The sequence below is a fragment of the Sphaeramia orbicularis genome, chromosome 1 (assembly GCF_902148855.1).
Source record: "Sphaeramia orbicularis chromosome 1, fSphaOr1.1, whole genome shotgun sequence".
NCBI lineage: Eukaryota > Metazoa > Chordata > Actinopteri > Kurtiformes > Apogonidae > Sphaeramia > Sphaeramia orbicularis.
Window position 1 is genome coordinate 8625893 of NC_043957.1, and position 14265 is coordinate 8640157.

Here is a 14265-nt window from a genome sequence, read left to right on the forward strand (position 1 = left end):
TACAGCTCTTGGACCAAATCCGGCCCGCCAAAAGGTCCACTCTGACCTATGGGATGAATTTGTGAAATGCAATTAACAGTCAAAGATGTTAAACTAATTTCAGTTCAGTTCACATACAGACCAATTTGATCTCAAGGGGGTCAGACCAGTAAAATACAGTACTATCATAATAACATATAGGCAAAATCTCCAAATTTTTGTATTTGTTTTACTGTAAAAACTGTAAAATTAGATTAAAAAGTTTACATTTACAAACTATACTTTTACAAAAATGTGAATAACCTGAACAAATACGAAAAACATGAAATGTCATAAGAGAAGTAAACAGAATTTTAACAATATTATAATGCTAAGCTGAGGCGTAATATTGTTAAAATTGTACTTATTTTTCTTCAGAAACTTAAGGTTGTTCATGGTTCATGTTATTCCAATGTTTTAACTGATAGTTTGTAAATGTAAAGTTTTCAATGTAATTTTACTTTTTAAAAAATTTTTTTTTACACACACAAAAACTACACAAATTTGGAGTTGTCATTACTCAGCCTACAGACTATTATAATAGTATTTTACTGGTCCAACCCCCTTTGAGATCAAATTGTTGTATGTGCCCACTGAACACAGATTACTTTGACATTCTTGATTGTTAAAATATTCAATATAATTTTTACATTTCACATAATCATCCCATTGGCTGGATTGGACCCCTGGGTTAGGCCAGATTTGGCCGCCAACATCAAAATGTAATTTTATATTTTTCATTGTTATTATGTTACTGGTCCTGCCCACTTGAGATCATACTGGGCTGAATGTGGCCCCTGACAGAAAATGAGTTTGACACCCTTGCCCTACAGTATATTTGGATAATCTGAGAAGAAACAGGAATTCTGCCCACTCCTCTGGACTCAACTCTGAGGCTGCAGAAAACCTACATCATAGCCCAGACTTCGACCAGTCACAGGTGCTTTTAGACATAAAACTTAAATTGCTGATAAGATGTCAGAGTTAAGAGCCCAGAAAGGACAAACAAACACTGACTCTAATGATGACCTACTTTGTTTTTTTTCTCTTTTGACCACTGTGGGTAAGAGTGAAGTGAATACTAAGCTACTTTCAATCTGCATCTTCACTGACAGATTACAAACTGAACCTTTAAGAGTGCAATTGGATTATTAGGGATCAATTAGTTTAATCCACTTGTTGTTTAGGAAAACAATGAAGACATAAGGTGAGATAACAAACATTCGCATCTATAACTATGATTTCTGAATTAAAGCACTTTAACAGCTGTAGAAACCCCTTTTATGTGATACAAACTAATTGGATATGAATAATACTAACATCAGACAGTGAGTAAAACCACTCGTATGGTCCTCGTCTTTATGGTATTAATCCTTATTGTTACGATGAACGGATTACCTTCCTATATCCCAGCATGCCATTCACCAGACACTCACTTTTAGGTAATTGAAAATTCTCAAATCCTTTTGTTCTTTTGCTTGATTTTAACATTTTAACTAAAATAATGTTGCATTTGTGTCCAACAACACGTATTAAAATTGCGACTACAAAATAAAAAAAAAAATTGTAAAATAATTATAATATTTCAGTCCTATAAGTCAGTTTAAGGGTGCCCGTTAGGTGTGGATGCATTAGCTGCGTAGCCATTGGCTTTGTTTTTATCAGCCTCGCTCTCTGATTGGGTCAGAGCGGCGTTCTCCGGGTGCCTGTCACGCTTCGCCTTTGCCCTGATCAGATTCCTGCGGTGGTAGAACAGATAACCCGGGAGCAGGAAGCCGGTCAACGAGAAGATGAGGAGGCCGAGGTTGATCTGTTGGAGAAATGGAGTCAAAGGTTGAAGGTTGCAGGTACTTTATTATCACCTAGAGGAGAATTATTGTCCAGTCAGCAATCACACACTATTCAGGAACCTGATAGCAGCAGGAACAAAAGAGTTCTGTGCCTGTTGGTCCTGCTACATGGTAGGGCGTATCTATGACCAGACTGAAGCAGCATGAACTCTGACCATAGATGGTGGGCGGGGCCATTCAGGATCAATTGGGCCTTATTCAGAGTTCTGAGCTTATGCAGGTGTGTAAGCTCATTTAAGGTCATACCTGCGATTCAGCTGCACACCTTCACAATACCCTGGAGTCATTTTTTTTTTTTAATTTTTGATGGTAATTAGGCCATACCAGCAGATAAAAGAAAAGGTAAGAACTGGCACAATAAAACAAGAATAAAACATCTTCATAAAAGTCTGGTCAACCTTAAAACTCCAGAGCTTCCAGTAAAAATACATGCATTGGTGTGTTTTTTTTTTGCAAACAGCATCCACATTGGCCTCCAAGTACAGTTTGTCATCAATAGTCATTTTTCCATTGGACATCTGCGCAAAATTTCACCGATATTTACTAAATGTCGAAAAACAGAAGGGCATAATGTCAGTTTTTCCATTAAATCTCAAATATGATGATTTGTTTATTTATTATCGCAAGATGACATGAGAAGTCATTCAGTAAACATGGCGACGAATGTAAATATCCTATCAATCTACAGGTGTATTCATTATTATTATATATTACCCCTCTATCCTGTGCTAAATTAAAAAATGATTCAGTTTCCTGGTGTGTCCACACATACAACGTCATGTTTCTTTTAAAACTCTTCTTCTTCTTTTGTCGTAACGTCCGTCAACATCCATTTTTATTTCACGTGACTCTAGTTGTGAAAAAAGGTCTTTCCATTGGAGTTTTGTGTGATATACCATTTGCACTATGCCCAAAAAAACACCTCTTGCCAGCGCAAAAATTTTTAATTGAAAAACAAAAGTTTTGGCGAAATTGTTTTTCCATTAGGTAAATTTTTATGTGCAAGTTATATTCGCGCAATTTGGGTGTCAATGGAAAAGCAACTAATGACTGTGCCAAAATGTTTATGCTATTCTACGTTTTCAACTGTCTGACCATCGATCATAACAGTAGAGGTGACAGTGGGATTCTTACTCAAATCCACTGTCATGACGGTAACAGTGCAAATTCTCCACATGCGTTTATTTGTTTTAAGTCGGTCTGTGTTGCATGTCGTACCCAGTAGGGGTCGCCTTTGAGTGGTCCCACCATCACCATGAACAGAGGCTGCTGGAGCAAAGCGAACGCAGCGCTGACCATGGACTGAAGGCCCGTCAGTGTCCCAAAGTGGTTCGCTGGATACCTGGAGGGGAATGATACAGGAGAAATTAGCGGTCATTGTTTGTCGTAATCCACAGTTTCGAAAAAAAAATCCCTAAATCCCTCATGTCAGTCAGTGTCTGCAGTTCATACATATACTGAAAACTATTAACCTAATCTTTAAAGTAACTGATAGACACCGTTTTAACCTTTGGATGGAGCTTCGGCAACTCTGTTTCCTGTCTTCTTAAGAGACTTCTTAAAATTAGGTTAATTTAGCAAAATTCCCTTTTCCTTACATTAATCAGAGAAGCTGTGCTTGCCTGGGTTAGTAAGTATATGACTGTATTTACTTGTTAATATTTCCTATCACTTATCTGCTACATCTCTTACAAATATTAAACAATAAATGATACCTATCTGGGCAAGTTTAAACTCCTCAAATTAAATTAATTTCAGTGTCAGCCTCTGACTGATTTACAATAAAATATTAAAACTAGATAAATGTACCTTAGTCTTAGCTTTTATCTTAATTTTCACTGAACCTGTAGATTTTTTTTTGTTTAAATAACTGCTTTAAGGACATATATATCTATAAATCCACAGATCTTTAATAATTCCTGCAGATTATTTCATTTGTGTTTGACTAATTATCTTGTTCTGTTTGTTTTCCTGACTCTCTAAAAACATTCTGTGGTGTTTTGGTCATCTGAAGAGGTTGATATTGTAAATTACATGAGCTACCTTTAAGGGTTGTAATAAGAAATTTACACAGCAAAATCAAAAATGTTACATTTTCAGTGTTTGAGTTAAAAGTAACTATTAAACAATTTCAACTCTTGTTAAAGTCTAATTCAACTACAAGATAGTTGTTCCTCAGTGTCAGTGTTGATACAGTAAATTAAATACAGAAAAATACCAGGTTTTTGTGAAAAATGCTGAGGATTATATTATAATAAACTGGGATAAATCACTTAGAAGAGATTAAATGTAGAGGAAAAATCCAAATGGAATTGCCACAAAACGAGTTCCAGGTCATTAAGAGTTAAAGCATAGAATAAAATAAGAATAAAATAAGTGAATTAAACATAAAACACATAGTTCTGAATGATGTTAAATGATTAATAATAATAATAATAATAATAATAATAATAATAATAATAATAATAATAATAATAATAATAATAATAATAATAATAATAATAATAATAAGCTCAAAGTTCCACAGTGAAAAAACAAAAGTCTTTTAAGATTTGGAATGGACTTTTCATGTCATTTTAATCCAATGGATTTTTTAATGGGTGTCAGGACTCACACGGCGGCGTAGAGACCTCCACAGCAGGAATGGATGAATCCTCTGACAATGGTGTGTAGAACGAATGACACAATCTGACAGAAAAGTGAACACACAATAATAAACAACACATTCAGATGCATAGGCTTCATGAGGACATGCTCTTTGTCCAGTATTTGACTGACCTGAATGGGTAAGTTATCAATCAGGGAGATGATTCCAAAGGTGACCAGTAGGAGGTTGGTGAAGATGAACGCTCGCATGGCATTGGTCAGTTTCTGGATTTTCCTGTCTCTGTTTGGGGTCTCTGATTGGCTGAAGGTGAACACATGTCGAATGTCAAGTTCAAACCAACACACACAGAATTCAGACTTCATGTGGATGTATCAATCACGTGCTTTTGGACAGAATTTTTTTATGTTTTGGTCTTGGAGTTGAATTAAGTCATTAGCAAAGTGTCTTATTTAACACTTGATTAAGACTTTCTCCATAAAAGCTAGGAAAACGGGGAAAATATTGCACTATAAAATATGTTTATTCATCTTCAGTTAATTAAAATCTATGGCCAAATGACTAAATATTAACACTGGTTGAAAGAAAACAACATTTAGATGTTCTTTTATTGGGTAAAAGATGATTTTCTTATTCATTTGAGTTCATCAGCAGCTATTTTAACCCTTTCATGCATGACATCCAACACAATGAACAAAAGGATTATCTTAGTTGTAGAATTTGGACTGTACTGTGATCTAAAGTTAACTTCCTCAGACCCAGCTATAGGTTTACTGACCACATTTGGACAAGAGTTTCACAGCTTTACATAAATAAAAATAAAAATAATATACAAAAATTCAAACTGTCCATCGCATATATAATTGCAGTACTTTTTGGAGTGATTATTGTATATGTGTGGTGGATGGTTAGACTTAACACTAACAGATTGTACATTTTTAACTCTAATTGTGTTAATCCCAGTGGACAATGTACACCTTATGAGTAATATAGTAAACACTAGTTAAATTTACATTTAACACCACAGAATGTTACTTAAATACTGGTGCAGTGCTGAATAGTTAACTCTGTTGGTGCCACTAATTAATGAACTTTGAATACTAATCTAGTGTTCTTTTCATCTATTGTGGTGTTAATATTTTACACTTCAAGAGTTTGTCTGAACACTGTCATAGTGTTAATCATTTTAACACTTTCAAAAGTGTTAATTTAACACTTAACTGGTGGTTCCCATATAAACCCTGGTTTTGTGTTAATTTCAACTCTGAGGGTGTTAAATTTGCCTTTTCAAATTTGCAGTGAGGTTCAATAACTTCTTAATAAAACCATTTGTTTAAAAAAAAAAAATCAAAATGCATTTCAACTTTAGCCTAATTTTGAGAAATAAAATCAATGTAAAAATAAGTCTAGATAGTATTTTTCATAATTCGTGCATGAAAGTGTTAATGAACACCCCCCCTCCCCCCCCATTATTTCTTGTTTTCTTCCTTTTTGGTAAATTGCTTTGACTCCTCTGCTCATAATTACCTCGAAATAATTTCCTGCTAGATTAGATTTTACATTAGATTTAATAGAATAGACTCTTTGTCAGTTGATTAATTCCTGAAATGTTGTAGAATCCTATACTCTGTAAAGTTCAGCTGATCTAAAACCAGCTGTTTATAAAATTCTCAGTTCAGTCGCTGAAACCTTCTTACGTCTTCTCTGTGTTTGTGGAGGGGTTTTCATCCTCACATTCCTTCATCCTCCAGTCCATGATGTAGCCAATCAGTGGACAGGTCAGTAAACACAGCAGTTGCAATGAACCAAAAACAGATGAGTAGAAACCAACTGTAGAAACACGGAGGGAACAGACACATGAGTGACAACTGGAGAATATGTCAATGCAGTGCTTAATTATACTGTAATGAGAGCATAATCATTCTAGTTCTCACCTTGTTCATTTGCTTCCTTCTGCAGCGCTTCTGAAGCTGAAACAGACACCAACCAGAGTTGAAACATCACAGATAATATTTTTCTTTACTCATATAGTTTTGGTTGTAGCTGAGTGTCCTTACGATTGGGGTCGCCGTGGGTGACCAGGAACTCCAGCATCTTATTCATGGCGCCCATAAAGAAGATGAGCCTCAGCTGTGTCATCGCCATGGTGATGAGACTCCAGAGGAGGATGGGAGAGCACACGGAGTGGCAGAGAGGTACTGAACCTGAAGGAGGGATGGAGGGAAAGAAGGTGATAGATGGACAGACAGACAGATGAATAAAGCAGACCCAGGATCAGCAAAACGACACAACATATTAATTTAAACTAAAGAACCGAATAAAATAAACAAAGAGCCAAAATAAATATTGAATTAAAAGATCAAAGTCAAAGGACATGAATCTGATGTTGAAGAACATCTACATAGAAGAACCATCTATTAGAAAGTGTTTTACAACTATTTGGTTCTCTGAGGTCTGAAAACATTATGACATAAAACATCCATTTAATCATATTATTGACTTTTAAATCAGGTGCCATGTCATCAAATGTCTGAAATAAAAAGTATTAGGAGCAGCATGGTAAAAAATCTGATATTAAGAGAATAAAGTCATAATACTAAAAGTTAGAATACACAGGAAAAAGTGGTAATATTTTAAGAAAAAAAGTTGTCGTAAAGCATTCTTTTCTCTGATTGAAAGTCAAAATATAATGAATAGTATGGAGAAAATATAAGAAAAATAAAAGTCAAAAAAGTCAGAAAAAAGTTACAATGCAATGTTTTGCTTTTTGCTTTTTGTTAAGAATCAAAACAACAGAAAAAAAATTATATTTCTAGTGGAAACAGTCATAAGTATAAAATACAAAAAAGATGTAAGAGAAAAATGATTTTTAAGATTAAAACATAATGTGCACGTACTTGAAAACCCTCGGCCTGACTTATCAGGTGCACTACTGCCACCCAGTGGCCTGACTTATCAGTGCATGCCAAAGTTTTTGGACAGACGGACAGACGAAAGGAAGACCAACTGATGACAATACCCTGCTGCCAGTGTGGCCGAGGGTAAAAATCCAAATTTTATATGGATAAAGGAGTATTTTGAGATAAAATTTGTAATAGAAAAAACATATTTTACAACGCTAAATGTAAACATAACAGTCAAATTGGAATATTTAAAGAAAATAATTTTAAAATAAAATAATGTTTAATATTGCTAGAGGCAAAATAAAATTAAATAAGATAAGATTAAATCTCAGGCTGCTTATTTTTACCATTCATCCTTCCTTCCTTCCTTCCTTCCTTCCTTCCTTCCTTCCACATTCAGAGTCAGTTTTTGTCTTTTTGCACTATCATCCCTGTTATGAACCTGTCTCCTGAGGAGGGGAAAGTCAGTGTGGTCCAGTTTAGTCCGGTCTAAATGTGCACAGATTGTATTAGATTTAATTAAATGGTGATGCAGACAGTGTGCAGTCATTCACCATTAGATTCAATATTTCTCATTTTAGACAGCTGTGGTTTGTGGCTGATCCAGTGCTCCAGGATCAGTGTCTTTTTTTTATTTTTAGGACTCTTCCCGGAGTTGCTCCATTATTGCCTCTTGCTGCTGCTCCAGTGTCAGGTTATTCACTCTTAAAACCAGAAACCTGTTTCCAACTGGCTCCCACAGGACCAGCAGAGAAACACATCAGACTAATGACAGTGTTACACTTATGACTGACATTTTTCTGTTACAGCCTCAGGGAGTTTCAATCTGACGCTTAAAAGTTTCACTGTAAAAATCTGTGGAGTCTCATTCTGCTGCTGTCAGCAACATTTCACCGTTAACGCTTCACTTCTACCCCTGGACTGTAATTGTAACCCTGTAAATGCTGTTCAGTTCTGGAATTAAAGGACAGTGTTAAATGCATCAGTAACTGCAGAGTTCATTTGTTAAAGAAAAAAACAAAATATCACTGCACAACAAAATTTAAGATGCAATCTTCTTTAACCCTTTAGCCCCTGACATGTCTGTGGGGAGTATTCTGAATGTATGATTTATTTTAAAATTTCATATAAATTCAATCTGCTTGCTTTAAACAACAGAAAAGCAGGATAACATTTAATTCAGTTTAGCCTGCAGTGAGCCCAGAAAATCTATGAGGAACAAGAACAGCACTCAGAGAGTGCAGACCTCCACCAAGACAGATCTGCCCCCCCAATCACCACCAAAATTTAATCATTTGTTCCCCGTGCCAGTATCACCATTTCCTAAAAATTTCATGAAAATTCGTCCATAACGTTTTGAGTATTCTTGCTAACAAACAAACAAACAAACAAACAAACAAACAAACATGCATGCACACAAAGCAAAGCGATCACAATACCTCCTGGCGGAGGCAATGAGATCAAAACATCAGCTCAAAATACCAGAATATCAGATATACTGCCTAACTTGGATGGGGGTGGGCTGTCTGGATTTAAGAACAGTTTCTATCCCAGTTCTATCCCAGAGTTGCGGCTGCTCTGAACCAAATCAAATAAGCACAGACATTTTACAATGTAATTGCATTCTGTTGCTGTGTAAATACTAACAGAACCCATACTCAGGACATCACACTACTCACTTTACTTAAAAAGACTTACTATTACAGTGGCTACTGTCGACTGTATTCTGCAGAGTTTGATTCTGGAGTCTTGTGTGTGTGTGTGTGTGTACCTCATTTATTTTTACTTGACTGTTTGTATATATATATATATATATATATATATATATATATATATATATATATATATATATATATATATATATATATATAATTTTTTTTTTTTTTTCTTGACTATCTTATAATTGATGTGTGTATTTTTTTTTTAGCACTTTTCAGAGCATAAAACCAAATTTCATTGTACTGTACAATGGTATTTTGCAATGACAATAAATCTTATTCTATTCTAGATCAAATTTAAATGGTGTTGAACTTGTTTATTCTTGTTTATTCTTTATTGGGGATCCCCATTAGCCGATGCACAAATGCCAGGCTTGTCTTCCTGGGGTCCTCTTAAAAAAAAAAAAAGTACAGGATGCAAAATCACAATACACAGATCCAGTTACAGTAAAAAGGAAAGGAGAAGAAGCGGAAGAAGAAGAAAGAAAAAAAATTCCCAAAATGGTAACAATAAAGACTAGAAATCTTGTAATAGATCTTCTCTCTGAATAAAACCATCTTTAGTCTAGCATCATTTCAGATAAAGTTCCTCACCTTGGCCTGAGCTCGGGGATCCTGGATGCTCCGGCTCAGGCTGCTTGGCTCCCATGGTCTCTTCCATGAGGGTCACATGGGTGACGTACCTCTCCCCAGTCATCTTGTCCTCGGTGACGACCCCACTCAGCTTCACCTTTTTACTGCAGAATAGGAGGGACAGGTTAAAACCTTGATGAGGAATTTGAAGAAATCTACAGAGTGTTCTTGACATTTATGAAGGTAGATTCTCTGCCCTCTAACCTTTGCATAGAACTGGAGTATAACAGACGTACACTTGGATTCATTTAGTTATTTTTGAGCCTGTTATTTCATGATCCTGTCCATGAGTCCCACAACAACAACCTCATTAAACCCTGAGAGTTGATTTCCTCTTTATTCTCTAATGGGATTCTCTTTTGTTTTGCAGAGTTATGCTGCTAAACGTGTGTACTGACGTGTATCTGATGTCTTCAGGTGCAGGGAAGGATTCACCCGGCCAGTTGATGAAGCAGTTGAGGAAGACCATGCAGGCCATACCAGACCAGACCCACATGATGACCCGGAATGACACGCCCAGGTCGTAGATCAACTGCAGGTGATGAGGAGGAGGAGGAGGAGGAGGAGGAGGAGGAGGAGGAGGAGGAGGAGGAGGAGGAGGAGGATGTGTTACAATGATGGAATTACACTGGTGTAATCATACATATACTGTATATCACAGGCTCTGAAATAATGGATAGAAAATAGAACCTTTTCTATTACATCATTTTCTAAAGTCCCACACAAAATTTAAAAACTTTTCCAAGAGGTTTCAGTAACATTTCCATGACTGTTTCACATTCTTTAAGTCCACGAACAATGGAGGATTTTAGTTGAGGGTCAAAACACGGTATTTGAAATCTCTCTGACGGGACATTATAGAGACAATTTGACAGATTAGTCTTGCTAAATGACCTACATTTTTACTTTTAAATAAATTTTTGCTTTAGTTGGACCATGAGGGATTATCCAAAAGAAGGAGCTACTTCATATTGAAATAAATGTTGGAATGGCAATCCATTAAAATTCGCTCTTTGACAGGACATTACTGTGTTTAGACCCTTAAATTAACAATCTATTTTCTTCTGTCTTTATATTCATTTCAAATCCACAAAAACTATCAAGCTAATGAACTATTTTCTGAGGACTGTAATGATGTAGATGGAAAATCATGCAAAATACATATATATAGTTTTTAGTCAAATGATGACAAAAGGAGTCATTCCAACATTTAAACCTTCACAAAACCTGAGGTTGATTCTATTTTACATAATTCTTTACTGTCCAAATTGCCCAAATCTGACAGACTCTTTTTCAGTTCAGTTAATTTAGTTTCAGTGTCAACAGAAATCCACAGCAAGGCCCTAAATTATAGGTAAAAACAAAACAATATTGACTGAAAAAAGTGAAACATGAAGGGTTAAGGTAATCCAAAGCCAAAGTAAAAAAGAACACATTTTTTCCCTTTAACTTTCAATTATGTTATTTTTACTCTAGACAAAATTTAGGGATCCAAACATATCAGGGGGGAGGATGACAAAGATGTAAACCCCTCAGAAAAGTTTCAATCTCATTTTTAAAATGTGGAAATACAGTTGATTTTTGCATGGGAAAAATATATGATTTTGACAAAGAATGAGGAGTTTGCATCCCTATAAACTCCATGCAAAGAGTTCATGTTTCTTCACTCCTTTTAATGTTTCACTTCCTCTCATGCATTTGCTTTTATTTACATTTTCTTGAAAAAACAAAAACAAAAACAAAACAAAAAAACAACGTATGAATGCAACATTGTCAAGACAGATACTGCAAGCTTTATAGCAGCATGAAGAAGCTACTAACCTAACACTAATCATCAGTTAAACAAAGTGAGGTTTTTTTTTTTTTTTCATTTTTTTTTAGCAGTGTAAGTAAATAAGTAAGTAATTTTTATTTATACAGCACGGACAGGGAGTCACAAAGTGCTTCACAGTCCAAAATGCAATTAAAAATCCAATTAAAATACAATTTTAAAATGCAATTAAGATATAGCGCAAGTGTGTGATCACCTTGACACCAGGAAATGTGACCGCAGAGGAGGCATAGGAGCCGATCATCAGTGAAAGGATGGTCGACCGAATATTACCAAACATGTTGGGCAGCTATGTGGAAGACATAAAAATAAAGAGAAAGAACAAATACGTTAATGGTTTGATACACAGTATATGTACACACTACAACACCAAGGATATAGACTTGAAAATATACAGCCGGGACACGTTCGTATCAGCCATAAACCGCCATAACAAAGGTCACTCCCAGACTCTGTTCAAAAGTTCTTTTTGATACAGGAAAGCAGGTATGATTTCAGAAGTGTTTGCATGTTTACGGTACAAAAAGCCATTAAATGTATAAAAAGAAGATGTATTTCTGTTATTGGAGTTAACATTTAAAGATGTGTAATTCATCACAGGTTTTCAAAACATTGGTTTGTAAAGATATTTTCAAGGGATACAAGCAAGAATGATTTTTAATGCATTGATTGGTGCCTAAAACTGATTTTGATTTGAATGTAGGTGAGGTGTATATATAAGCATTTAGCTTCTGCCTAAGCCTGTTCAGTCTCAACAGAATTCATGGTCAGTTGACTTAAAATCAACCTTATTGATTGTATGTTCTGTATTATGGAAGATGACCGAATAAATTTCAACCTTAAACCTTAAGTTTGACTCCTATATATGTAGTCACAAACACATGGAGTTACTACCAGAAACTGACTGAACTGCAGACTGTGGTAATAGGGAGAATTTAGTTCTACTTAGTTTTTTTTTTGGGTATTTATCTAGCAGTAGGTGGTGTCCATGTTTTTCCCCCCTTGTGTGTAACTTGATAGGTTTGTGAAAGCCACTAGATGGTCATTTCCTTATCTCGAGAATGGATCCTTCAAGGCTTCAGTTACATAAATCTAAAACATCAGGTTTTACTGGAAGACTGTTCCAATGTTAAGGCATCTGTGGGTCCTCAGTGCTCTTTCACTACCCACAATCCTCGGACCACAATCTCAGAATAATGAGCCTTAATGTCCTCTCGTGTCAATATTTTATTATTTTGATTCCAGTTATATTGCATTGACCTCTGTAACAGGCCCAGTTATGATCCTTTTGGTTCTGTATTATTTTTGCTTTTCTTGGGTTGAATAAATCCCACTTTTCTGCCACTTTAAGCCTCTCATCATCCCTTTACTTCTTGGATTCCTCATTGTGACTTAATCTGGTTGAATGAAACCGAAAAAGAGAAGAGGTAAAGTTTTCTGGCCACTGAGTGTGTGCTTATAGAAGTCAATGTGTTATTATCTTACATCAGACATTAATTTTGAAGACATGTGTCAAAGTTATGCAGGGGGCTGGTCGTTACTATGGCAACGAGGTGTAATTGCAAAGTGATGAGCAAAGTGTATGTTGTCATTTGTAGATAAGACATTGAGGTGTGAATATGATCCTCAGCTGGAGTGGACTCCACAAAACTGAAAATAAAAGCCCCATTCAGGGGGTTGTTACTTATTTTTCTGCCATTATGTAAAAAACCCAAAACAAAACATTATGTTCAAAATACTGGCAGATGACTGAATATGATCAGAGGTGTCAAACACAAAACTGGCCCTCCAAAGGGTCTAATCTGGCCCATAGGATAGATTTGGTGGCCTCATACTGAAGATATTAACAATCAGTGATGTCAAAACCATTTTAATTTAGGGGTCACATACAGACCAGTTCAATCTCATGTGGGTCAAACCAGTAAAATACTATTATAACCTATCAATAATGACAACTCCAAATTTTTGTCTGATTTATTGTAAAAAAAAAAGAGAAGTAAAATGGCATGAAAATGTTTGCATTTACAAACTATCCTGTCTCAAAACATATGAATAACCTTAACAAATTTGAACAACCTGAAATGTCTTAAGAGAAGTATATGCAATCTCAACAATATTATACCTATTACTAAATGCTTTGTGCATTTGTAGACCCACTGTGATCTGTAAGTTGTAATACACATATGTAAATGTTAAACTGAGAGATAATATTGTTAAAATTGCATTTATGTTTGATAAGAAATTTTATTTATTCACATTATTTTAAAGGAAAGTTTGTAGTTGTAAACATTTTCATTATGTAATTTTACTTTTTTGCATAAAAATAAAAAGAAAAACGTGAAGGTGTAATTTTTTAAATAGGTTATTATGTTATTATTTTACTGGTCCGGCCCATTTAAGATGAAATTAGTTTGTATTGGCCCCCTGAACTAAAATGTGTTTGACACCACTGCTGTAGATGCTGCCATATGTTCACCACATGGAGGCGCCAGTGAACAGTATTGTATATCAGTATGTGGCTGTCAGGTGAAAAGCTTTGACATGTCAGATTTTCAGGAACTGTGAGTTACACCATATATAGATAGTGTTTTAGTAGGCAGGATTTGTAAAAGAGTCTCTCTGATTAAATAAAGGTTTAATAAAAAAAAAAAAAAATTAACATAGGCAGTATGCAAGTGTTTGAATGGTTTTAAGACTGTGTGAGCTG

At 35.3% G+C, this 14265-nt stretch overlaps 1 protein-coding gene across 2 annotated transcripts in view; it reads right to left on the minus strand.

Moving 5' to 3' along the window:
* Window positions 1–488: 488 nt before the first annotated feature.
* slc43a1b (solute carrier family 43 member 1b) overlaps window positions 489–14265 on the minus strand; it is a 45159-nt gene continuing 31382 nt past the window's right edge. For both annotated transcript variants that reach the window (XM_030134472.1, XM_030134390.1), the window contains exons 6-15: window positions 11755–11847; window positions 10126–10259; window positions 9689–9831; window positions 6531–6677; window positions 6408–6443; window positions 6171–6303; window positions 4647–4776; window positions 4483–4556; window positions 3087–3210; window positions 489–1828 (exon numbers count right to left, since the gene is read on the minus strand). In XM_030134472.1, the coding sequence (XP_029990332.1) occupies window positions 1622–1828; window positions 3087–3210; window positions 4483–4556; window positions 4647–4776; window positions 6171–6303; window positions 6408–6443; window positions 6531–6677; window positions 9689–9831; window positions 10126–10259; window positions 11755–11847 (1221 nt within the window). In that variant the 3' untranslated portion in view covers window positions 489–1621. The remainder of the gene's footprint in view (window positions 1829–3086; window positions 3211–4482; window positions 4557–4646; window positions 4777–6170; window positions 6304–6407; window positions 6444–6530; window positions 6678–9688; window positions 9832–10125; window positions 10260–11754; window positions 11848–14265) is intronic.